This window comes from Salmo salar, chromosome 29, assembly GCF_965601325.2.
Source record: "Salmo salar chromosome 29, fSalSal1, whole genome shotgun sequence".
Lineage (NCBI taxonomy): Eukaryota > Metazoa > Chordata > Actinopteri > Salmoniformes > Salmonidae > Salmo > Salmo salar.
In genome coordinates, this window is record NC_138319.1 from 18,871,878 (window position 1) to 18,898,476 (window position 26,599).

Here is a 26,599-nt window from a genome sequence, read left to right on the forward strand (position 1 = left end):
GCGCGCAGTCTGTTTGCGAGGCAGTTGCGTGCGAAGAGCTCGACATGTCATTCAGAGGAATCCGCCACCTGAAACGCGAGGAAGTGAAGGCGACTCAATTCGGTATAAAGCATCAACCACATCTGCCTCGAGCTTTGAAAACATCAGTTCAGAGCTCTGGTAGACGTTTGCTGTATCTTCTCGAGGAATTATTATTGTTCACGTAGGAAGTGCCGTCTATAATATACCCATTCAATTTGAATGACCAATCTAACATTATACTGGAATTAAGTAATATTGACAGACCTTCTTGGTAAGTGTTTTAATTTGATGTTTTTTCTTTTTTTGTTGTTCCAAGTAGCCTTTTTTAAAATGACATTCAACGTTTTATTATGCTACATAATTTATGTATTTGATACGAATCATTTTAGTGAGAGTTGGCAGCATAGATTTGTCTATGAATTTGCGCCTTTCATCATATTTACGTTTCACCAGTGTAAACAAAATATTGACGGTCTTTATAACTGTTTAGGACATAGTTATGCCTTTATCCTCTATTCTTCTGGCTTTTCTTTCTGATTACTCGATCTTGATAGCATCACTAGACTTCTATGAACTACTTTAACATAATGTACTGTTTATGGAGTTCATTCGGCTGTTCATTAAACCTTTGGTAGCTTATGTCATATGTGGGACGCTGAAAAGTTTTCTCCATCTTCTCTGTAGCGCACCTGTTACCTTAACAGAGCGCAAGACGATGATACCACCGGGAGACTGCATGTATGCGGGCAGGAAAAGAAGGAAGCCCGTTCAAAAACAGTTAAGAATCACAAGTTTTCTCCATAATATTCTAATATTTGACGCATGTTGAAAGTTGTTTTATGGATATTATGTGTATTTTTCTCCTACTTTTTTTTGCTGTTGTGATAGCCGAATAGTAAAACGTAGTTTATTATTTGTGTGATATTTTCGTATTTAAGTAGCATGCACATACATTAGCTACTGTTATACTACCAACCAAACACTGGACGTTTTTTTTAAACAACATTTGTAAGATTTGCAAAAGTTTGGACGAATTTAAAATGTTACAGATTTGCTGAAGTCATATTCATGCTATGACATATCGAATATTCACATGGCTTTGGGTTGAATTATATGTAATAGATATAATCAGTTTGGATAAATTAATTTTATGTAAAGGTTACTTTTGATATTCAGGTTCTTATTCTTATGGACATACTATTAGTAATATCAGTGCCATTTGCTGTTTTTTAGTGACAGCAGGCAGGAGTCGTTTGCAGATTATTGTGGTTGCTTGTGGTTCCAGACTTTTTCAAATGTGATGCATAGTTAAAATCACTTGTAGGAAACCTGATGGTTTCAAATGTTAGCCATAGAAAAAGACCGTATAGGCTAACCAAGCTAGCCGTCAGCTACTGTAGCACTTAACAGTTCAAATGTTAAACAGCAACAACAGGTTTCAGTGAGCTACAATTTATGTCAAATTTGAGAACACTATATACAATCATGTAATTCAATTTTAAATGAATCTCAATCAATGATCTACATTGCTTTAACAGTGTGACGGTTGACACAAACGTGAAACAACCAACCATTTGGACTAGTAAACAACAGTGGCGTGACTGGTTTAATTGAAGCGCTGGGTTTGCTTGCAAGAGAGTCAGGGGGTAGCTAGCTGACAGAAATCAGACTCCTAAGGATGCAGCACTGTTGATTCAACGTACAGTTGTAAGGCAACCAGCTGTAATAGCTTTGTGAGTTTCCTCAACAACATTCTCAAAGTCACAATCCTATTGCAGCTTGTTGCAGTTGTACATTGAACCAAGTCTCTTTTGAACCACGAGGGAGTTCAGCTGACGTTACCTCTACCTTCTCTTCCCGTTGACCAGGACCAATGCAGGGAGGAGATAGAGTGTTCAGCCAGGGGACAGCGGTAGTAGTAAGGGAACCTGTTGCACCCACGCAGTGGAGATCTGAGACGGGCACCACCGAGATTGTTCGGGGTGGTGATTTGAGTCACTGGACAGGCTTGGGTGATGCTTGAGGCTATCAACCCATCTGTGTCTGTAGAGGTTCTCTTAAGGGTCGCACACATCGCACTGAATGTGGATCTCCCATTCGTCTACCGATCGTTCGGCGTGCTGTTGACGTCTGACTGACGTCATTTTTGCACGATTCTATATGTAAAATCGGTTTGCATTCGGTTCGCTAGCACTCTTGGCAGGCAAACGTGTGTTCAAGCCCTTAGAGTTAGTATTGATTATCTGACACTGGCAATGCTGTTACCCCCTGTGTGTGTGTGTGTGTGTGTGTGTGTGTGTGTGTGTGTGTGTGTGTGTGTGTGTGTGTGTGTGTGTGTGTGTGTGTGTGTGTGTGTGTGTGTGTGTGTGTGTGTGTGTGTGTGTGTGTGTGTGTGTGTGTGTGTGTGTGTGTGTGTTTGAGTGTGTGTGTGTGTGTGTGTGTATGCAATTGCTGAATGAAACATGTATGTATATTGACCTCACATATTGCACGTTTCACTATATCAATGTGTTTGACTGAGTCAATAAAGATGACTCTAATAAAACTCTTCAAAGAATATGAGTATCTTTTAATGATTTACAAAATGATTCCCTGTTTATATTCTGTTGCTACAACCATAACTCTTGGCCGTACTGTACCCAAAAGCACAGTGCATCTCTCCGGTAACAGATGAGCCTGACAGATATTTTAGAATCAAACAGCTACCAACCCGTCACAATAAAAGACACTCAAATATTCCTGTTGTGTTTTCACCAGGAAACCGGCCACGGTAAGTGAGAAGTCCAACCCGTCAAAGAGGCACCGGGACCGCCTGAACGCGGAGCTGGACCGGCTGGCCAGCATGCTGCCCTTTTCCCCAGACATCATCTCCAAGCTGGATAAACTGTCCGTGCTGCGTCTCAGTGTCAGCTACCTCCGGGTCAAGAGCTTCTTCACAGGTAAGAAGACGCTTCGTCCTCCCCCAATGCCTTACAGGGAGTAGAGACTCACCGCAGAAACTACAGTACACTACAACACAAGACACAGCACAGATCAGGTGAACCACACTACACTAAACTACACTATACTACACAGTAAGTGTATGTAGTCGACTGCAAAATATAGATCTCGGTCTGTGTGTGTGTGAGTGGAGATACATTCAGCAGTACATTCAGGAGAACTGTTCTCTTTTTAGGGACAGACATGAAGTCAGAGATCTCAGCTCCTGGGCACGGTGTGACAAACTGAGAATATATCCACAGTCTTTTCAGTAGCAGCCTGGGAGCTTGTGTGGTTGCCTGGACCTACAATTGAAATATCCTGTTCAGGGTCTCACACTTGTTACACAAACTGTGTTAGACACATGGTTATTCAACATATCCTCAGGCATAGTTTTAAGAACATTCTGGTTGTAAGAAAAACTCAAAGTAAATTGTCATTTAGCACACAAGTGCATTTGAACAGGTTATTTGATGTTCATTTGCAATATTTAAAATGTTGGTTGGCTTGACAAGGGGTAATCAATGATAATCAATAATCAATGGTAATCAATGTATATATTAAATATTCTAGCTTCTCTCCACTACTTTGTCAACAATCAACATAACTCTCCACTATCTTATACTGTAATGTTGTACAAATAGTTTTCGGGCTTATCGTAACTTTCCTCCCTTTTTCTTGTTTTGCCTCCTCTTTTCTGTCTATCTCATGAGCTGTCTTCCATCCAGGTCTTGGCTATTTTTATCAGGGTTGGGGTCAATTCGAATTGAGGGCAGTCAATTCAAGAAGTAAACTGAAATTTCAATTCAATAATTGAAAACTGACATCTATTTTCAATGACTTCCCAACAAACTGAAGTGGAACCGATTTATTTCAAAAGTTGTTTGATATTTTCTTTTAGCTTTCTAATCAAATCACTTCCTTAATTGACTGCCTTCAATTGATGCCAACCCTGATTTTTATGCTCTGGACTTGATTTTTATACTCTGCACTAAGTTACACTGAGTTACAGAGTGTCCCTCCAGTAGAGTATCAACCAACAATCTGGAATACTTTAAAGTGGGGAAAGATGTTTTCCTCTCTGCCAGATGACCTGATAATGTTCGTTCTCTCTTTTAAGTCGTTACTTTCCCCTCAAGTCTCTTGCGTATTCAAACAATAACGAAAACAGGCGGGTGCGTTCCAGCAACATCTATCATCAGTGTGTTTTTGTGTCTGGCTCTTTTCGCTCTCTCTATTCCCTCGTTACTCCTCATCCACAGAGCGTTCAAATATTTATGGGGCACTTCAGAAAAAGACCTAAAAACATTTTGTGGGCCCGTGGCCTCCATGGCACTGAGGTCAAAACAAAGCTTTCAGGAAACAGCTGAATGAGAGAGAGAGCCCAAGCGAAACACGTGAGAGAGAGAAAGAGAAAGTGAGCGAGATTGGGAGAGCTCAAATGAAACACGAGAGAGAGAGCGAGCGAGAGAGCGAGCTCAAACGAAACACGAGAGAGAGAAAGCTCAAATGAAACACGAGAAAGAGAGAGAGAAAGAGAGAGAGAGAGAGAGAGAGAGAGAGAGATCTAAAACAAAACACATGCTCAACCCCAATTCTTTTTTTGCCTTTATTATGAACAGGGATTCTACCTGCTGAAGTGTGAGTGGGGCACAGGGGCAATGAACATAAATTGCCTCATTCAAGGCAATTCCTTTGAGGATGCAACAGCAATCCCAATCACATCAGTCCCTGTTGGGCTTTAGAATGGATTGGGGTGAACAGGTATACTGTAGTCAAGTAGAGAACGATTTGGCTGGAATGACCAATTAGCTTGGAGGAAGGCAGGAGCAGGACTGATGTACTCTGTTGTCCTTTTCTCTATGACACTGAAGCAGGGTCAAAACTCACATACCCTGATGCACTTCCCTGACCTCTCAACTCTTTGCATGGTGGCACCTTTCGGGCACCCTTTAACCCCATTAACCTGACCTAGAGGGCAGTTTATCCATCACGCAGATCACAGGTGCTAAGGCTGTTAAAAGTGCCAGTGTGAGATGAAGACATGGTGGATTTAATGGATTTGATCACAGAGGGACCAGATCTCATCAAAGCAACATACAGTAGCTTGGAAATGGGTCCTAACTTCAGTGGTGGGCATAGTGAAGAACTAATCATACAAAGGAATCGTTATTCTAATTTAGCCTGTTCTTATCTGTAATATATAATACATGCCATTTAGCAGACGCTTTTATCCAAAGTCACGTACAGTCATGCATGCATACATTTTACATATGGCTAGTCCCAGGAGTCGAACACACTATCCTGGCGTTGCAAGCGCCATGCGCTACCTACCGAGCTACAGAGGATTGTAGTCATGGTGAGCAGATTAGATGCTTTGATGCTTAGGTCTATTTAATGAGATCAATTATATTTTGGCATTAAGCATTTGTCCTCCTCAGATCTCGATCATTCTCTGAATTGAATCTAGTCAGCTCTCATTTGTTACATGACTTCCTCGTAAAGACAGCAGGAATAGAACCACACATAAAAGTGACGCCTTGTGCCTGCGCTATCCTATTATATCTAGTGGTTTATTATAGGCCCCAGTCAGAATAGAAGGGTGCTGTCTTCCTTCCCACCACTAGGGGGACTAGAGGTCTCAGAGGCAGGATCAGGAGGGAGATGAGGATGGGGGGTGTACAGATGGGAGGATGACTGGAAAAGACAGAAACAATAACGACATATCTGGGCCGTATCCACAAAGCATCTCAGACTAGGAGTGCTGATCTAGGATCAGGACCCCACCTGTCCATATAATCTTAACAATTGTTATCTGAAAGGCCCTAGATCAGCACTCCTACTCTCGGACGCTTTATGGATACGGGCCGTGGTGTCTGGTTTTGGCTGGATCAGGAGACAGTGGCTGATAGCGGTTATTCTCATACCAGGGGCGAACTAGCCATTTGGCATTTTGGGCAATTGCCAGATGGGCTGGTCCATTTTTAACATAGTTGGCTTGTCTTATTTGGGTTTTTTACGCAAAATGGTAATGTTCTGGCTAATAATGGGGCCTTGAGGAAGAAAATGGGCTGGTGTGGGGGCCTCAAAGAAGAAAATGGGCCGGTGTGTAAGAAATGCCAGGGCTGATTTCTGACCCCTGTCCGCCCCTGTCTCGTACCATTGGGTGGAGCAGAACAGAGTATACAGTAGTAAAGAGTGTAGTGTGTACAGTTGCGTGCAAATTTACCCTAAGGGCCTAAGGGAACTGGATAACCCACAATAATTGGAAAATGTTATAAAATATTGAGGTTTTGTTTGTATCAAGCCTATAAGACCTATTGGCATTATGTGAGTGTAGAATACATACGTGATACTTACAGTATATACTGTATACAGGTATATTGTTTAATATACAACAACCTATTGGTTACTGTTCAATTTATATGTTAAGAGGTCATGATAGCTAACCACTGTGTAGTGCAGTACTCATTTAAATCAATGCAGATTATTTCCAGTGCTCTTGAGGACTGTGATGAGCATGGATGTCTGGTATTTGAACTTTGAATGTGTGTCGACTAGATCCATCTATCATGTTCAGCTCTCAGGCCCTCTCCAAGGATTCTGCCTCTAAGGTAGCTGCATGGTTGGAGGCAGTACAGTTGACTACATTAGATCCAGATAAAATATGGTTTGACTAAGTCGGCATACAATAGAATCCTTGTAGATTCCAATTGTATATCCTCACTGAAGGAAGTTGAACAGTATCCAATCCTGTCTCCCCCATGGGTTTGTGAGTAGTCAATAACTTGTGTGCCTCGACATAATGCAAAAGCTTTAGGTTACAATGAAGCCAGCACTAAACCTTTGCAGACATTTGCAGAACTGGAAGCAATCAACCTACGCTCAACGTAGCTCCTTTCTCTGTGTTTTCTGCTACACAAATCATAAAAGCCAATAATGTTGCCTTCGCTGCCCCTATGTATGGTTAGGTAAGTCGTATTAGCCTTGATTACACATATATCTCAGGTCTCTAACCTAGTGGCTCCCAATGTTTTACTTTCTGACCCCGCTGAAGCCATTTGACCTGCCTGTGACCCAATAAATAGACAAAAGAATATGTTAAGCCTTAACCCAAAAGTCACTGACCATGACCCACTATTTGAGAACCACAGCTCTCCCCTCCCCTCCCCTCCCCCTCCCCTCCCCTCCCCTCCCCTCCCCTCCCCTCTGTGAGCGTGTGTGTGTTTATTTGTTAATTTGTTTGTTCGGATCCCCATAAGCTTTTGCAGAAGCAGCAGTTACTCTTCCTGGGGCGGAAAAAAATAAATAAAAAAAATACATGACAAATTACAAAACACGAATACATTGATAGACACAACTTTTAAATAGAACGATATACAAGCAACACAACAAACAAATTATATAAACAATACAATTAAGAGCTATATGTGCGTGTGTGTTAGAGTGTGTCTGTGTGCGCATATGTTTGTGTGTGTGTGTACGTGCGTGCGTTTATATGTTTACTCTCATCTACAACCTCCCAGTGTTTACAATGTTTTAATTAAAGCAGATTACAGCACCGTATGAATCTGCCTGGGTTTTAGACACCAGATTGCTGTGTCTGTGACAGGACCTATCGTTGGGTCTCTGTTTGTTGTCAGAGCAGTGAGCTGTAATTCCCCCGCCGTGTTTTAATGGCGGGTCACAGCCGTGGGATTTCAGTGTAATTAGTCAGCTCTGGGTTTACACTGCAGATTAAGTAACCGTTCTCTTTTGTCTTCATGCTTCCATTTATTCCCCCCATGTATTCTATATTCCACTAAGCTCCTCACAGTCTATCCCACACGACAGGTCTGAGTCCTTTCAATCTCAATCTCTTCAGTCTCCAATCACACAGGAATGTGCTTAACGCTGTATATTAGGAAGGGTAATTGAAGGGTAAACCCAAATCATTTGTAGGACATACACTGCCTCGGTAAAGATAACAATAGATGCATATCCCTGGGTTTTTAACGTGAACTAACAGGTTTGCCAAAAACATTCAGCGTAATAATGTTCCAGCATGTTTGCTAAGTAGTATGTTCTAGGTTGTGCTAGCTGCACCAATGTTGTGGGTTCACATGTACAGTCAATATACTATATAATGACTGTGCAATAAGGTGCTCTTGATAAGAGCGTCTGCTTTATGACTGTAATGCAACATAACGTAGCAGGAGGGACCAATAGAAACCCCCAAATAACTCTGCAACTTCACCAGTGAATCCCCAATGTTCCTGGTCCACTGTGCTATCCACTATCACGCTACCTCTCAGATGTTATTTATTTTCCGTTATCAGGAAGTCAATAGGGCCTGTGATGAGGATCAGATGGGTTCAGTCCTGACCCAGTAATGAAGGACAGGCCCATCTGCTCTCCTTTCTCTCTTCTCCTCTATCAGTCCTGGGGATCTAATCCCTGCTAACGCACTGCAAGCTTCTGAAAGGCTGCAGGAATGGAAAGTGGCATATACTGAAGAACTGGAGGATCATTGAAATGGCTGTATTTTAGAGTCATACGATTTGAATCCAAGGCAAGACACTTATGCCATGTCCTGTAGTTATAGAATAACAATAAGTTAAGATAAATAGTATCTGTGGAACATAATGAAAAGTGTGATAGAATAGAGGGATGTTAGTTTCAAGTTTTATTAGTCGTATGTATGGAATACACAGGGTGTACGTCGTCCAATGAAATGCTTACTTGCAGGTTCCTCCTCGACAATGCAACAACAATTAAAAAATATAAAAGACAAGAATACGAACATAAAGTAAATGTCTCAGTAGAATAGAATAAACATTTTTAGCATAAGTATAATACAGGAAGGCACAATTGATGGTCCAATATTTCCATGTGTACTGGGGATGGGAGGGATGGGGGGATGGGGGACAGTGTATGAACTGTGCAGTATAATAAGAGTCTGGTAGCAGCAGTTGTGATGTGTGTTTATCATGAGTGTGTGTGTGTGTGTGTCTGCCTGCTGGGTGCACTAGCCTAGAATTACAGTAAAACATCTATAGTATGTGTATTGTTTTTACAGTGCAGAGAGATCAGTGTGGCTGTGTGATGGGCTGTGTGGCTGTGTGATGGGTTGTGTGATGGGCTGTGTGATGGGCTGTGTGGCTGTGTGATGGGTTGTGTGATGGGCTGTGTGATGGGCTGTGTGGCTGTGTGATGGGTTGTGTGATGGGTTGTGTGATGGGCTGTGTGGCTGTGTGATGGGCTGTGTGATGGGCTGTGTGGCTGTGTGATGGGTTGTGTGATGGGTTGTGTGATGGGCTGTGTGGCTGTGTGATGGGCTGTGTGATGGGCTGTGTGGCTGTGTGATGGGTTGTGTGATGGGTTGTGTGATGGGCTGTGTGGCTGTGTGATGGGTTGTGTGATGGGTTGTGTGATGGGCTGTGTGGCTGTGTGATGGGCTGTGTGGCTGTGTGATGGGTTGTGTGATGGGTTGTGTGATGGGCTGTGTGACGGGCTGTGCGATGGGCTGTGTGATGGGCTGTGTGGCTGTGTGATGGGCTGTGACGGGCTGTGGGATGGGCTGTGTGATGGGCTGTGTGGCTGTGTGATGGGTTGTGTGATGGGCTGTGTGGCTGTGTGATGGGCTGTGTGACGGACTGTGTGATGGGCTGTGTGATGGGCTGTGTGGCTGTGTGATGGGTTGTGTGATGGGCTGTGTGGCTGTGTGATGGGCTGTGTGACGGGCTGTGTGATGGGCTGTGTGATGGGCTGTGTGGTGTGGCTTTGTGATGGCTGTGTGAGGGGCTGTGTGAGGGGCTGTGTGATGGGCTGTGTCATGGGCTGTGTGATGGACTGTGTGATGGGCTGTGTGGTGTGGCTTTGTGATGGCTGTGTGACAGGCTGTGTGATGGGCTGTGTGATGGGCTGTGTGGCTGTGTGATTTCACAGCTGGGAAGTGTGAGACAACGTTACAGTGCAGAGAGAATGCCACCCACACTCTCAACTCTAAAAGATGAACAATATCTCACAAGAGACCCCTTACCCACATAAGAGTTGCTCTGCTCAACCAAATAATGGTAAACAGTCCTAAGTGTATGATACTTTCTAGTTGCTACTTACTCAGAAAGACCATGACATTATTGTATGTGTGTTGATGCGAGGCAAACAGCAGCTGAAATATGACATAGACATAAAGAAGCATTAGCCATGTCTGTGTGCAGTGCAGTGCTGTACTAAATAACCACTTCCTCCTCAGCACCCAATCAGCATGCCTTGCTACCCAGGCAGAGCATTTCCACTTCCATCTGTGGGCTTGGTAGTCAAGCAGTGGGAGGATGGCCTTACAGACAATTTGGACTGCCAGCCAAGGTGTGACTAAGGCTTATTTTGACAACGTCTGTCACCGTCTCTCTTCTCGCCCCGGGCGGCGCGCCGTGCTCCTCGTGGCTGACTGATCTGGTTTCCCTTTCGCCCATCGTCAACCCTACGGGGCCTGGCACATTGGACTGGCACTCACCCACACCTCCTCCCTGACACTCCCTCCTCTGGACAAGGACAGGCATAAGGCAGATGGCTGGGACCTCCTGGGACAAATGGGACCTCCTGCTGCGTCAAGTTTTTTTGCCATCTCTGGTTATATCTGTCACTGAGGGTTGATCAAATACAAGCCTGGGCATGTTCGCGTTAGTGTCTCAGCTGGCTAACAATTATCAATGCAAGATAATCTTTTCATTTTCAATTACTCTGTTTCCGGCCTCTCTGAGATACAGCGCCCATGTTGAAAGATTCAGACAGAGTTGTGAAACCTAATCCAATCTAGAGATGTGATAAATTTAAGCTTGGCAGCAATCTCTGCTTCTTATAAACTTCTGATAGTGCTGCTGGGGATGTCTGACGGAGTCACACAAAGCGTTAGTGGATTTCTGAAGTTCCAATGAAAACACAACAATGATTTATAGAGATATGTTTGCGTTTCTAATGTACCCAGTCCTCAGAGAGCATCCATTGTGCAACGTGGGACTTGAAGTCTGATTGAAGTCTGTTTGAGCTCCCGTCATTCTAAACCGAATCAGAAGGAACTGCAAAGGGCCATATTGCTTGTTTAGGATGCGTTTCCCCCTGTAATTAGATTGGGTCTTCTACAGTCGTCATGTGCTCCCATTAGGGACGAATAAGAGAACTAGTCTCATCCAGTGAAAACTAATGGTGTTCTATGACACAGAGCCAGAGCAGTTCAGTTCAGTTCAGTGCATGACGACTGTATTGTGGTATCACAATAACAGTTGTTTAGTCTGACTGCCCTGTGCTCTTCAAGAGAGTGTACTATCATATCGAAATCCCCTAGGGCCACGTGCACACTCCTACACTCATGCATGCACGCGGGCGCACACGCGCCCACAAATCCCCAAACGCACACACACACACACACACACACACACACACACACACACACACACACACACACACACACATACACATACACACACACACACACACACACACACACACACACACACACACACACACACACACACACACACACACACACACACACACACACACACACACACCACACACACACACACACACACTATCACACAAAAAAACCCTGTCTCCATCTTCGTTCCTTCCTTACATAACAGGTTGGATGTCCGTCACCACAGAGTTACTGTAAATGTGTGGGATGAGGTCAATTATATTTCTATGCGTTACATGGTATATCAAGATGTTTTAAAGGCCTCTATATCGGATTTCACACTTATTTTAACCTCTGGAACATGTGTGTCATTAGATCCATCTGTCAGTGTGGCTCTGTTTTGTGTTGAGAGGTTCAACAGCCTGCATTATCTACACTTTATCTGTGATAATCCTATAAAATCTTTCCAAATGTTGTTTTCCAACCTAATACAGATGTAGGATCTTAATTTGATCACTATTCTGTTGCTGAGAATTTTCTTGCACTGCAGGAAATGCAGATGAGCTTTGTGATTTACATAAATGCACTGAAAACAGTATTGCACTTTTCATGCAGTCTACTTTTGGCAAGTTAATAGCCTAACCACTAAATGTTCAAATCCTGTTGCTGCAGGATTATTTTGCTGTGACAATATAGGCCAAAATAAGATCCTACATTTGTACTGTAGTCTGAGGAACTTTGTCAATATTTGTACTTTTTTAGATCAGCATGTTGGCTTCGCACGCAGACTTGTTGACATTGCGCATAGTAAATTCAAACCTGGCTGTGTGCCAGAGGGAGTTGTCTGTGGAAACAATGTGATGTAACTAAATGTCAGGTACTAGTTGACATGAAACTAAGGACTGGGCCTTCCTGCCACAGTGCAACACTTTGAGGAAACTGCTTTGGTAAGACATGTCTGCCTCTTTTGTCCTCAGCACTATAAATGAGCCAAGAATGGGGAAGAGGATGGCTACAGGAACCTAAACCTCATGCTCAATGTACGTCAGCAATATGTCGGGCCCTAGACGGGCTCCGGTTTTAATCACGCCACAAAGGCCCTTGTGTCCCACTAAACTTTTCTACCTTGAGGTCGTCAATCAGGAAGTTGCCCCATACATATGAAACCTCTGGTCAGAGAAGTCCCTTAGTTTAGCACTATAGAGTGCAATGATGCGTCAACATGTTGTTGACATGTAAGCTAAGACTTACAACAGGAGATTTCAGACAGTGAAAGTCTGTAAACTGTGTCAGTATTTTCCATGGGGTTGGTGGGCACAGGATCAAACATGTCTCCACAATATCGAGATACTGTACAGTACATACAATATACACTGACTGTACAAAACATTAGGAACACCATTATATAGACTGACCAGGTGAATCCAGGTGAAAGCTATGATCCCTTATTGATGTCACCTGTTAAATCCACTTCAATCAGTGTAGATGAAAGTGAGGAGATGGGTTAAAGAAGGATTTTTAAGTCTTGAGACAATTGAGACATGGATTGTGTATGTGTGCCATTCAGAGGGTGAATGGGCAAGCCAAAGGTTTAAGTGCCTTTGAACGGGGTATGGTAGTAGGTGCCAGGCGCACCGGTTTAAATGTGTCAAGAACTGCAACGCTGCTGGGTTTTCACGCTCAACAGTTGCCCGTGTGTATCAAGAATGGTCCACCAACCAAAGGACATCCAGCCAACTTGACACATCTGTGGGAATGATTGGAGTCAACATGGGCCAGCATCCCTGTGGAACGCTTTCGACACCTTGTAGAGTCCATTTCCCAACGAATTGAGGCCGTTCTGACGGCAAAAGGGGGTGCAACTCAATATTAGGAAGGTGTTCTTAATGTTTTGTACACTCTGGGTACAGACTCACAACACTGAACAAGGGATAACAGTTGAAGTGTGCCGTAATGTTTTATCAATTAGTGATTGTGACAAGTTGAAGTCATCCACCCCAAAAGTTAATGATGTGTGGAGTCGCACATCTTAAAAGCATTTAGAGAACAAATGTTTCAGTATGCCGTGCCGTCTACATGGTTGGCTAATTGTGTAAATGACTAAAAGAGGCAACAAAGGCACCAATCTCCAGACAGATAAAGCATACTAATTGACCTTTCAATTGGTGCTTGTGACCAAACTGCCACCCAACTATTGTGTCATGGTGATGGAACAATAAAACCAGACAATAAAGTCATCACTTGAACATTTATCCCGATCCCACTACAAAGTAAAGACTGCAACCCTTGTAAATCCAGTACCTTGTGTGTCTCCTGTAGATACACGGTCAGATATTTTGCACGCGATATATTGCGCCCGGGGGATCCTGCGGTTTCCACGTATCGTAACAGTTGAATGTCATGTGTCAAAACAGGTCTGACGAATTATCCAAAGTGACGAGCCGTTGCTGCTGTGCTGCGGTGTCAGAGAGGCACAGAACAGAATCCTAGCTAGGTTGCCTGTGGCCGCATTCCTCTTCATTCCTCATCCTGCTGATTCCGTTCCACTTTTCTTCCCTGTCACCCCAAACGTTCTTCAGAAGACAAAGGTCATTCCTGCCTATATCAAACATTTTTGTCTTTTGAATTACTGTAACGTGGACTCTTTTCTCATGGTGTTCTGACCTCCTGTATGTGTACATTCTGTCTCGTGCATAGTGAATGATGCTACAGCATGTACATACATTCAGAAATGCTCTATTATATGCTTTTAGTGAGTCTTATAACCACCTATAAAGCGATAGCGGGGACTATAAATGTGATCGTGATGCATTATAAACGGGTGTGGTTTATAGAAAGGCCTACTATTGTCTTCCTACAGCTAACATAACCCAGTGTGTCCAATCCCATGTCCGTCACAATATCTTCTTCCTCTACAACAACGGACATCAGATTGCTCATCTTTACATCTCTCCCGATTATCCCCTGCGAGGGAACCTGAAGATGACCCGAGCCATGTATTTAGAGAGTTAGGAAATGTACATTTCATGACACGACAACATTCTATGACAGCCATGTTAGCTCCCTATTTCCATAACCTGGGGAATATTTGAAGGATTCTGTGTATCTGAATATCTAGAGTTAGAACAATATTAAACATTGTAAAAAGGTTTGCTGAACTCCGTAAATGCATGGCTCTGGTGATGACGAGTGGTCCCCTTTCTTCCCCTGAATGAAGGACGAGGAGTGTTGTTGAGGCTCTGTGATTATCAACCCCACTGAGAGAGACATTTTAGTCGTTTAGCAGACACTCTTATCCAGACCACCTTACAGGAGCAATTAGGGTTACGTGCCTAGCTCAAGGGCACATTGATAGATCTTTCACCCAGTCGGCTCTGAGATTTGAACCATCTCTCTCTCCGACAGCTCCTGACAAACCTAAATGCCATTATTGCCCTTTTCTTTGTCGTTGCATACAACGCCGTGGGTAATTATTTATGCATTGCGTGAGAGAGTTATGTTTGCATGAGCAACATAAGTATACGTGTATGCTTATCATGCCATTTGCAATGCAAATATGAATGTTTCTTCCTCCCATTGAGGTAACTAATACGATAATGCGATTCTATTCGCTGAATTGAACATTCACTGCAAAGAGCTTTAACCTGGTAACTCAGCTCTATACAATACCATAAAATAGTGTTAACATGTTAACCTCTTGTATGTGTGCAGTAAGGGTCTGAATGGCAAGCTGGTGTATGTATTTAGGATCCTAATGTCTAACGCGTTAGCCGTTTGAATCAAAGGCGTGACACTCCCTTTGTCTGAGCTGACCTCTCCGCTTGAGTGGCCATTGGCGAACAAAGCCCACAGGACGCCCCCAGGATCACAAATGGCCATAAGTGAATTACCACAAATCCTTATTGAGGGGCCTCACACTGCAAACCGAAAACAGCAAACTGTTACTGTTGAGCAGCACAGAGCAGCACAGAGCGGAGAACACAGAATGGCGGGGTGTTTGTGTGCCCTTCATATGGAACCGAGAGGCCCTTTGTTGGCCCAACACCATTGTTGGAGTCTGTCCTCTGTAATCACAGTCAAGCAGCCTGCTAAGCTCTAAGGTCAGACAAGCGAAATGATGTTCCCCTCCCCTGCATGTCACTTAGGCCTTTATACATCTCAATGTACTGGCAACGAGCTACATAGGCAATATGTAGGAAGCAGCTATTGCTTTGTTTTCCATTTATATAGCAATTCATTCTCAGTTAGCAACTCCTGCTGTTCATTCATTTGTTTAGATTCATGTTTTTGGGGGGGTAATATGAATTTGCACTCAACAAGGTCTTCAAATGTTAATCAGCTGTTATAAAAAGACAATGTTTGTTATGACAAATGAAATGTTTATTGGGCTGTTAGATTTGATCATTTAAGACTGTAACAACCACATACAAATACCTGTTTTCCTCTGTGTAAGTACACTGTATGGTTTGCAGATGTGCTACTATTGCAGCCATATTATTATTAGTATTTAACTAGGCAAGTCAGTTAAGAACAAATTCTTATTTGCAATGACAGCCTACCCCGGCGAAACCCTAACCCAGACGACACTGGGCCAATTGTGCGCCACCCTATGGGACTCCCAATCACGGCTGGTTGTGATACAGCCTGGAATTGAACCAAGGTCTGTAGTGACACCTCTAGCACTGAGATGCAGTGCCTTAGACTGCTGCGCCACTCGGGAGCCCCATATGTAGAGAGTTCATTTGATAACTCATTGAGACTGTGAAAAACGTGCCTCCCGAGTTGACGCAGCAGTTTAAGGCACTGCATCTCAGTGCTAGAGGTGTCACTACAGTCCCTGGTTCGATTCCAGGCTGTATCACAACCAGCCGTGATTGGGAGTCCCATAGGGTGGCGCACAATTGGCCCAGTGTCGTCTGGGTTAGGGGAGGCCGATTTCCTTGTCCCATCACGCCCTAGTGACTCCTTGTGGTGGGCCAGGCACCTGCAAGCTGACTTTGGTCACCAGCTGGACGGTGTTTCCTCTGACACATTGGTGCGGCTGGCTTCCGGGTTAAGTGAGCAGTGTGTCAAGAAGTAGTGCAGCTTGGCGGGGTTGTGTTTTGGAGGATGCATGGCTCTTGACCTTCGCCTCTCCTGAGTCTGTAGGGGAGTTGCAGCGATGGGACAAGAATGTAACCACCAATTGGGGAGAAAAAGGGCTAAAAATGTGTACTTTCTTTTCATCTTTATTTAAAAAAAAAATGTTTTAAGTGTATTAACCCCTCCACAACCCACCCTCTTCGGAGGACAAATAACTTTAAAAAAAATGGAACGCTTTTTTGCTACATATACATGCATTTTACATATACATTTTACATACACATTTTGCATGCACATTTTACATACATGGTACTTTTATATAAAGCAGTCACTTAACAATAATACTTTACCAAACATAAGCTCTTTAATCCCCCCAAAAAAGCCATTGTTTGACTTGAGTTGTTTAACTTAAACCTAAGCACTTCGGTATTGAAAGCTGTTGTATATGTATTCATCTTATATATTTTTTATCTGATATTTTAGATGGATAAATGTATTGATAATGATATTTAAATGTGTGTTTGCATGTCTGTCCAGTTTTCAGGGACATATAATCCAGCTAAACACCTTTATTTTTCAAAGGTGCATTTAACCATGCCTTTCAGTAGATTTTGGTAATCAAGCAATTAATTACAACGCATCACCAACCATGGACCTGTTGGCAGGAGTCCGGTCTCCCCCCATTGCCAGTTTCCTATATCAGGACATATTAGCTATCACGCAGGATTTCGCCAATTTGAGTTGGGCGCTCACAACGGGCGCACTGTTGGCAGTAATAGGATCCGTTAATGAATAAATCGAGGGGCAAGCTTTTCATTATGGCTGTTCCAGCGAAAAGTAATGTCGGGGTAACAAGGTGGCCCTGGGCATGACCCCAAGTTAGCAATGTGGGCAAAGATTGGTGGGGAAGAAGGGAGCGATTATGGAAAACCGGCCAATCAGTAAAGTGCTGTACTGTACTGGACATTGGGTTACCATGCTGTCACTGGATTCACCAGCCAATGCCTACTGTCCTGTAAATTGATCTGGTTCTATGTGGTAATAGGATGAATTACTCCATTGTACAGTATATGCCCCAGTAACAGTTCAATACAAGTACCAGTTTATCACAAAGAATATGAAGGGAAGAAAGTACCAGTTCTCCTAACATTATCAATATTTAGGAAACACCATGACACTGTAACTCAATACAGATGTGAAACGAAGGGTTGGAGTTGAATTTTTCATTTAGTTATTCCAATATGTTTTTGGGGGGGTTAGGGTTAGAAAGCACCAAAAAATATGCAGAAAACGTTGTTATGTATGTCATTTCCTGGACCACCTGTCTGTGTGACATATTGTATAACACAGAGCAATGGCAACGAAGTGAGTGAAGCAGAAAGTATTTTATTGTTGAACGAGAGAAGAGAGGGAGAGAGAGCGAGAGAGAGGGAGAGAAAACAGAGAGAAAAATTAAACGAGAGAAAGAAAGTGAACTGGAGAAAAAAAGCTAACCCAAACAACAGTTAGGGGATAATAACGAGTGGATGGTTCCAAGCACATAAGGGAGTAATTGTTCTGAATGAGAAGTGGCAGAGGACAGTTACGACTAATGAATGCTCCAGTTATTCGCTGCAGAGCCCTTTGCGTGACTACTCCTTGGCAGGGCTCTCAAGCCCCCAAGCGCAATTTGTAACACAGAAGAAACTAAGGTATGTCTTAAGTGTTTGACAGTAAACAGGGCCACGCCAGGCCCTAATGCTGCAGGATTTACAGCCTCGGCCTCACTAGGCTTTTGAATGACATCACGTCGCTCAGCACTGCAGGGAGATCAGCTTTGAGGCTTTAAATGTCTAAAACTGAGCTGCCGGAGTAAAATAAAACAGAGAAGAGAAGCTGTACTTGAGAGATGGGTAGAGAAGAATGTATCAGTAGACTTCTGATGAAGTGTTTCTCTTCACAAGATGGAGTCTGTGGTGCTTAGTGTCTGCATGGCATTCCTTTCATTGAATGTTTGTGCCACGGTGTCAAACTCACCCTATTCCATTTATATGTGTCTCTTTGAGAACTGCAGTGTCATTTATTATCTGAGCATAAACTAATAATAATGATTTAATTAACAAGCTGATAAAAAAAACAGCTTCAACATTCTAACAGCCAAGAGTTCCAGTTAAACACGTAAAGATTTCATAGTGATATTTACTTATTTATGGGCTGGCTTTGGCACCTCTCAAAGACCCAAAAGGAAATGTGTTTGTTTTCCGTAATAGCTTTTGTCTCATTTCCAAATTAAATAGCACTCAGTTACAAAGCACTGGCATTTTACAGGCCTCATCCCATATGTCTATCATTATAGCAACTGAAATTTAGCTAATCTGAGCTAATGAATTCGGCCCCTATGCCAGTTGTACAGCACTTTGTATTTGGCCTCTGTACAAAGAGCACAAACACTCTTCCCCATTGCCTGTTAATGATGCTTACTGTACATGCATCACCATGGTTTTCTAAGTAAGTTGGTCGCACACCTGAGCTGTCATGGGCACATACTTGAAGTGCCCATATCTGAAATAACAAAGTGAAACCATAGTCTAGCCTGGTAACCCGAGCCTCTAGCCTACTAGCCCACTTTGAAGCAGTTACTGTCAAAATCATCCCTGATCCTAACTTTATTACAGTGAGGCCTAGTGCTACGAATACAGAGCGTGTACAGATCGCTATAATAACTTACTCATGGGACAATGCAGAATGAATGACTACGATATCCAATAATCCAATGTCTTCTTATTGTGACGGAATCCTTGATTTGAATTCGACAAATGTCAACTAACACGATTTCTCAAAAAGAAATGACTAAGGGTCGAGGGCGTGCTATTTTCTTTTAACATTAGTTCATCGAGATGTGCCCCTGTACCAACTACAAACGGGAGCTTTGCGCAAAGGAAGAATTCCATGCCACGCACGGTCTGTTGACATGGCCCTGAGTATCATGTTTAAATTGGCCAGCTGAGGAACAGTATGTTATGCTCATATTCAGCAGCTGCTGGGGCTCCCTTGGCAGAGCACCCGTATAGGTTGCGTGCGATGCCGGGGAAATTCTCCACACTAATGTACTAGTGTTTGTTTTCATCAGAGAGCCAGTATTAAATATGCATCAACAGAGCAGCACCCAAACCCAATCCCAATTGGGACCTGTTGGCCGTCGCCTCCCACCTCAGCCGTTGTCGACGATGTCATCGACATTTCATTAGGCGTTGAATGACACGTTTTTTTTCTTCTCTCACTCTTATCAGTTTCTCGCATGGGTTCACGAGATCTCCTCTCGGGGAAATGTGGAAGTTCTGAACCATAGAATTAAGAATTTGAACTTTGATCCAAACTTCCATATTCAGATGGAATTCTCTACCTGTAACAAATTTCCAGTGTTTTCCTCCCAGCCGCCAACAGACATCACACAGTAGATCCACAGAGTAATTTAAGGGTGCAACACAAGGAGCCATGAACATGACTCAGTCGGACCACGTAGGGAAAAAAAAGACCATAATAACATCAATTGAACGTTCCAGTGGCTGTTTGAAGTAACATCACCCCTATTACTTGATACAGTAAATACAACATGCCTAGCGCTGAGACGACTCAAAGGGCACATTCATGGAGACGCAGAGGCCCTTTCACAGAGGGAAGTCGGATCTACAGGATACCGATCCGTTGGCATGCAATGTCGTTAATGTATTTCCACATACCGTGGTTTAATCACGGCAATATCTAAATGATTTTCAATGATTCACTGCTTTATGGTGTGTTTTTTTCCCCCCCGGTTTACATTCACCGCTTGGTAGGTTTTACTATATAATTGTTTCCATTCTAGACAAATGTCCTCATCTGCTTGCATGCGCCTACCCTTTCAAGGTTTGGTACTTCCCTTATGCACTACGCTTTTCTGCGCGCGAACTACAGGTCAATACAGTCTAACTGTCTATCCATTCATAGTAACAATAGTGGTAGGTGGATTGTTTGTCCAGATCTGCAATATGCCAATTAGCAATCATACCACACATAAAATCATTAAAAGCTACACCAATGTTCTATAAATTCACAAGAACAAAGAGAATAGCTGATAGGCAGCGGAGAGGCCAGTTGCATCATTACACACGAAAGAACGGTGAAGACGTGAGACACGCCACTCAAAGCTCTCCTACTGATCTTGTTTAAAGGACAATACAATTATCCTACCTCGACTAGCCTACAACACCACAATGCAATGAAATACTGCATTATTGTTTTTAAGTGAGTACACAATTATATGTCATATGAATAAAGGCGCAAGAGCCCTGTGAATTGAATGTTTCGTTCAGTTATGGGTCTACTGTCGACAGTTTCTAAGGTCTAGGAAGGCACAGTATCAGGCCAGTCCGGCTGTATTTTTACTTCTGATGCTGAATGTGCTGTCTGTTGCGAATCATCATTCTCCCAATAATAATGTGGCCACATATGCTCCCGGCAGGCCCAGTTATTCAGGAATGCTTAACATGCGCTCTGCCTCCTCTCCAATCCAAGCGGCTATTCCTCGCACACCTACAACCTAATGCTTCGGTATAGCCTAAATAATTGTCATTTCACTTTTAAAATGTATTACCTTTTATGTGTGGCATAAACACAACCAGTCACAATGTTTTAGTCTGATTAGGCTACTTACCAGCCATTTAATGAATGTAAGCAGTCATTAGTTACAAAACACCAAAAAGTTTAATGACATTCGGAGTTTGTCAAGCCAAGCCTTCCATACTGGGTACAAGGTATGCAGGGATGTATTTTCTGTTTGTCAAGATGGACATAGGTCTAGTCTATTTGATTATGGTGTTGAAAACTCAACCCATGATGTTGAAGCACCCGAAGTCGGTAATCAGTATGCAGTTATGATTTGCTAATTGGTTGTGTGGTGGTGCATTGGCACAGAAACCTGTTGGTGGAAAATTATAAATATAGCATCGCTGATCACTGTCTGCAGCCAGCTATGATTGTAGTGTAATGAAACAGACAGGGAGAGAGCTTGTCTGTGGTGGTTGACAAACCCTCAACCTTCAGACCCGTAGCCCTGCATGGCATCGGCTGTGCCACAAAACCATGCTGAAGTGGCAAAGTCGATATCCACGTTTAGAAACACAGGGTCGCTACAGTTATTGTTATTTGTGGTTGTAATTATAATTTTTGAGTTCATTCATTTGTTGGGTTCAATACAAGGGGTGTGTCATGTGAAAATATCATTGACCTTGAGGAGGGGGATGCATTTTGTGAGTGGTAATATCGTGAGTGACACATAGTATGATATTTTATCTTTATATGTGGAGGCATTGTTGTCATTGGACTGGGCCCAGATGAAACTATATCACTTGTATTGGTGCTGTTATGATTCTTGTAGCAGATAAAGTGCTCCTGTCTTGTCATGTACTGCCTCCTTGACTCTTCAATTATTCCGACGGAGTTTACACCCTTCTGCCTCTGTGTCAACACCACTCCCTGGCCTAAGGGCCTGGCGAGGCCCACAACACGGCACCACACCTTGGTGTTCCTTCTCTCTTTCTCTCTCTCTCTCTGACTCTCTAGCTGAGTCTCTCTCTGTCTCTCTCTCCCTCCCTCCCTCTCGCTCTCTCTCCCGGTCTCTCTCTCTTCCGTCTGTCTTCTCTCTGTGTATCATATATGATCTTTCTCTCTCTCTCCCCCTCCTCCCTGACTCTCTGTCTCTCTGTCTCTCTCCCTGTCTCTCTGTCTCTCCCTCTATCTCTCTCTTTCGCACTCCTGTCCTTTCTCTGTGAATCATGTATGATCATTCTCTCTCCCCTCTCCTCTCTGACTCTCTCTGTCTCTGTCTCTCTCTCTCTCCCTCCCTATTTCCTTCCCTCTCACTCTCTCTCTTGTCTGTCCTCTCTCTGTGTATCATGTATGATCTTTCTCTGTCTCTCCCCGTCCTCCCTCCCACCCTCCCAGATTTACCGCCACCTCTGGTTGTCACAATATTTGGGGTAGATTCACAGAAGGCTCAGGATTCAGGGTGCCTCGGGTTCACAAGTGATGACATAATATGAAAATCAAAAACAGGGATTCCAGGATGTATCTGGAAAAACACATCAAAACCTATGAGGCCATTTTTATTCGACATTACGGTCTGCACATACAGTACGTGTCAGCGTTATTTCCCTAAGATAATGACATTTCAAAGCATCCAGGAGCTCATTTGGACCAGCCATTAAATTACAGCGTTTGAAAAGAAAGCTAAGACAATTAGCATAGCGAAACATCAAATGGCCACAGCCACCCCATCTGTGTGGAACTGCTGGAGCTCGCTCGGTCTGTCCGGAGGTTTGGATTCAATTAAGTCGCTGAACTTGGCCACATGTGACAATTTCTAGCCCCGACCTTCACACGCAATGCACTGCAGCCTCTCAAATTGTGACTTCCACCCACCCCACCCCACCCCTACCTCTCCCACCCCTCTCTTCAGTCTCAGTTGTTTTTGTATGTTGGCTGGCACAGTACGTCTGTGACAGGGTGCGGGCAGGGGAGAACATGGGAGTCGGATACAGGCGGTCAGTGGACAATGGTAGGCTTTGTCAATGCGCCATCGGAATTCGAGAGCTCCAGACAGCCATTACCATGTCATGGCCCAGTCTGACAGAAACACAAAAACCTCCTCGTTCTGTTGAGAGGAAAAAAGAGAGGGGTGTAAATAGGCGCTGAGTTTCAATGGACTAATTGACTGGTTAGGGCCTGACTTGTCAGAGTGGAGTGGAATCCAGGCTGTATCAAAACTGGCAGGGATTGGGAGTCCCATAGGGCGGCAGTGGTGGAAAAGGTACTCAATTGTCATACTTGAGTAAAAGTAAAGATACCTTAATAGAAAATGACTCAAGTAAAAGTGAAAGTCACCCAGTAAAATACTAATTGAGTAAAAGTCTAAAAGTAGTTGGTTTTAAATATACTTAAGTTTCAAAAGTAAATGTAATTGCTAAAATGTATTTAAGTATCAGCGCAAACTGTGGGAGGCCCAACTGTGGGAGGCACAACTGAGCAAAAGGACAAGTACATTAGAGTGTCTAGTTTGAGAAACAGACGCCTCACAAGTCCTCAACTGGCAGCTTCAGTAAATAGTACCCGCAAAACACCAGTCTCAATGTCAACAGTGAAGAGGCGACTCCGGGATGCTGGCCTTCTAGGCAGAGTTCTTCTGTCCAGTGTCTGTGTTCTTTTGCCCTTCTTCATTTTTTCTTTTGATTGGCCAGTCTGAGATATGGCTTTTTCTTTGCAACTCTGCCTAGAAGGTCAGCATCCTGGAGTCGCCTCTTCACTGTTGACATTGAGACTGGTGTTTTGCAGGTACTATTTAATGAAGCTGCCAGTTGAGGACTTGTGAGGCATCTGTTTCTCAAACTAGACAATCTAATGTACTTGTCCTTTTGCTCAGTTGTGCACCGGGGCCTCCCACTCCTCTTTCTATTCTGGTTAGAGACACTTTGCGCTGTTCTGTGAAAGGAGTAGTACACAGCGTTGTACGAGATCTTCAGTTTCTTGGCAATTTCTCGCATGGAATAGCCTTCATTTCTCAGAACAAGAATAGACTGACGAGTTTCAGAAGAAAGTTATTTGTTTCTGACCATTTTGAGCCTGTAATCAAATCCACAAATGCTGATGCTCCAGATACTCAACTAGTCTAAAGAAGGCCAGTTTTATTGCTTCTTTAATCAGTACAACAGTTTTTAGCTGTGCTAACATGATTGCAAAAGGGTTTTCTAATGATCAATTAGCCTTTTAAAATTAGCAACTTGGATTAGCTAACACAACGTGCCATTTGAACACAGGAGTGATGGTTGCTGATAATGGGCCTCTGTACGCCGTTTCCAGCTACAATAGTAATTTACAACATTAACAATGTCTACACTGTATTTCTGATCAACTTGATGTTATTTTAATGGACAAAATTTTAGCTTTTCTTTGAAAAACAAGGACATTTCTAAGTGACCCCAAACTTTTGAGTGGTAGTGTGTATGTTAATACTTTTATTAAAGAGCAGCAACCACAGTTGTGTCATAGCATCCTGCCACCATAGCATCCTGCTGAGCTCAGCTCACAACCGGCCGTGATTGGGAGTCTCATAGGGCGGCGCACAATTGGCCCAGTGTCGTCCGGGTTTGGCCGGTGTAGGCCGTCATTGTAAATAAGAATTTGTTCTCAACTGACTTGCCTAGTTAAATAAAGGTTAAATATATATATTTTTTTAATAAAACAGCAGCAGAGACAAAGGGACTGCTGGCCCTTTAAGAGGCTTTGGTGAAGTGGTAGTGGTGTAGTGCAGGACGGCAGGCGGGGGATTGCGTGACTGCAGCAGTCTGGGCTCTGACCTCAGAAAAGTGGTTATGAAAACGATCTGTCGAACAGAGGAGCGCAGGAGACCAGCCTTGCAGAAATGAGCTTGAGCTTCCGCAAAACACACGCACGCACACACACACAAAAACACTTACGCAAATCTTTACTGATGAACCTATACAGACACATACTTAGACATAGAGAAGCATGCACCCACACACACACGCACGCACACACACACACACACACACACACACACACACACACACACACACACACACACACACACACACACACACACACACACACACACACACACACACACACACACACACACACACACTCACAAACACACTGCAATCCTTCACAGGCAGCGGCCAGAGGGGGACAGTGTGAGATTTTAAAAACAGACTGGCTCGGGTGCTGATCTATATCTCTGGAGTCTAATAGCCTGTGACTATTGAGGCAACCAAAAATAAAGAGGAATTTAAACAGGAGGAGTTAAAAAGGGAGATGGCGTGCTTAGATGGCCGGGATATAAAAAGGGAGTGATAAAAAAAAAGGAGAGCAGGATTATTTCTGTCAGCAGGGCTCACGGAGCCTCCGGGTTCAGGTATCCTATTCCAGTATGAGGATCACATGCTGGGAATATCAAGGAAAGATTCCTGTCTGCTGCCATAACTGTGTGGAAACTATCAGTTATGAGTGGATAAGTGAATGAATGAATGAATGAATGAATGAATGAATGAATGAATGAATGAATGAATGAATGAATGAACGATTTGTCACGGTAACTGTCCCAGTACAAAACTGCAAAGACTGAAGATACTTCTCTGGTGGTGATGTCATTAACTCCGACAACACCGTTCCTGACCCTCTCTAGTTAATGCTGAATTTACAGTCGTTTTAGTCTTTATCTCCTGCCAGAGTTGATAAAACCCTCAAAGCTTTTAAAATCCTCTATTAGGCTGAGGTTATTGAGTTCAACAGGAGAGAGAGAGAGAGAGAGAGAGAGACACTCTTGCAGCGTTGCATTATATCACTGTGTATAGATTGTGTGTGAATGATAATGACAGCCTCCGCCGCAGTGTTGCACATCGAATCCCATGTTTGAATCGTTTGATGGAGAGCACAGCAGGGAGAGGTAGAGTGAGAGAGAGAAGGAGAGGAGATGGGAGAGGTGGCGGTGACAGTTTTTCCCCATGGGGACAGTGCCACTGCTTTTTCCTGTTCACATTTTCAATATTTACATTTACATCCCTCCACCTGTAAATTGCTCCCTCTCCTCCCTCCTTTCCTCCCTCTCTCGAATGAGTGCATGTCACACTGGCTGTGCTGTGAATCTGTGGGATGAGAGTGCTGCTAGCAAATGAAGACGCATTCTGCGAGTGCAGTCTATGCACCCCAGTGGAAGTAATACATTAAACTCTTACGCTACTGCATGATTTTGGTATGGCCTTTTCTAATTATGTTAAGACATTTATGGCTTGAGTCAGGATAGGGATGGTACGCTATTGATTTGAGTGTGTGCTAAGCTTAATCTTGGCAAAGAGGTGTACAATATAAATATTGTGCTACACAAATGCTCTTTGGGATTTATGTACCATATACCAGCACAACTAAACTGCGTTTTGATTGAAACTTTTTTAACAGTTTGGGAGGGTTAATATTTATCATATTTATTCCAGAAATGACTCACTGGTTTTGATGCAACAGTGCCCCCAACATTTAACCTATAGGGGTTTGAAAACTGAATAGATACAAGTCAAGATGATGTGAAGAATGTTA

At 43.3% G+C, this 26,599-nt stretch overlaps 1 protein-coding gene across 1 annotated transcript in view; it reads left to right on the forward strand.

Annotated features, from left to right (window-relative positions):
* The window catches only part of LOC106590294 (uncharacterized), a 67,193-nt gene continuing 40,594 nt past the window's right edge, over positions 1-26,599 (forward strand). Inside the window, exons 1-3 of the mRNA XM_014181143.3 lie at positions 1-292; positions 706-798; positions 2,779-2,960. Coding sequence (XP_014036618.3) covers positions 737-798; positions 2,779-2,960 — 244 coding nt within the window. The 5' untranslated portion in view covers positions 1-292; positions 706-736. The remainder of the gene's footprint in view (positions 293-705; positions 799-2,778; positions 2,961-26,599) is intronic.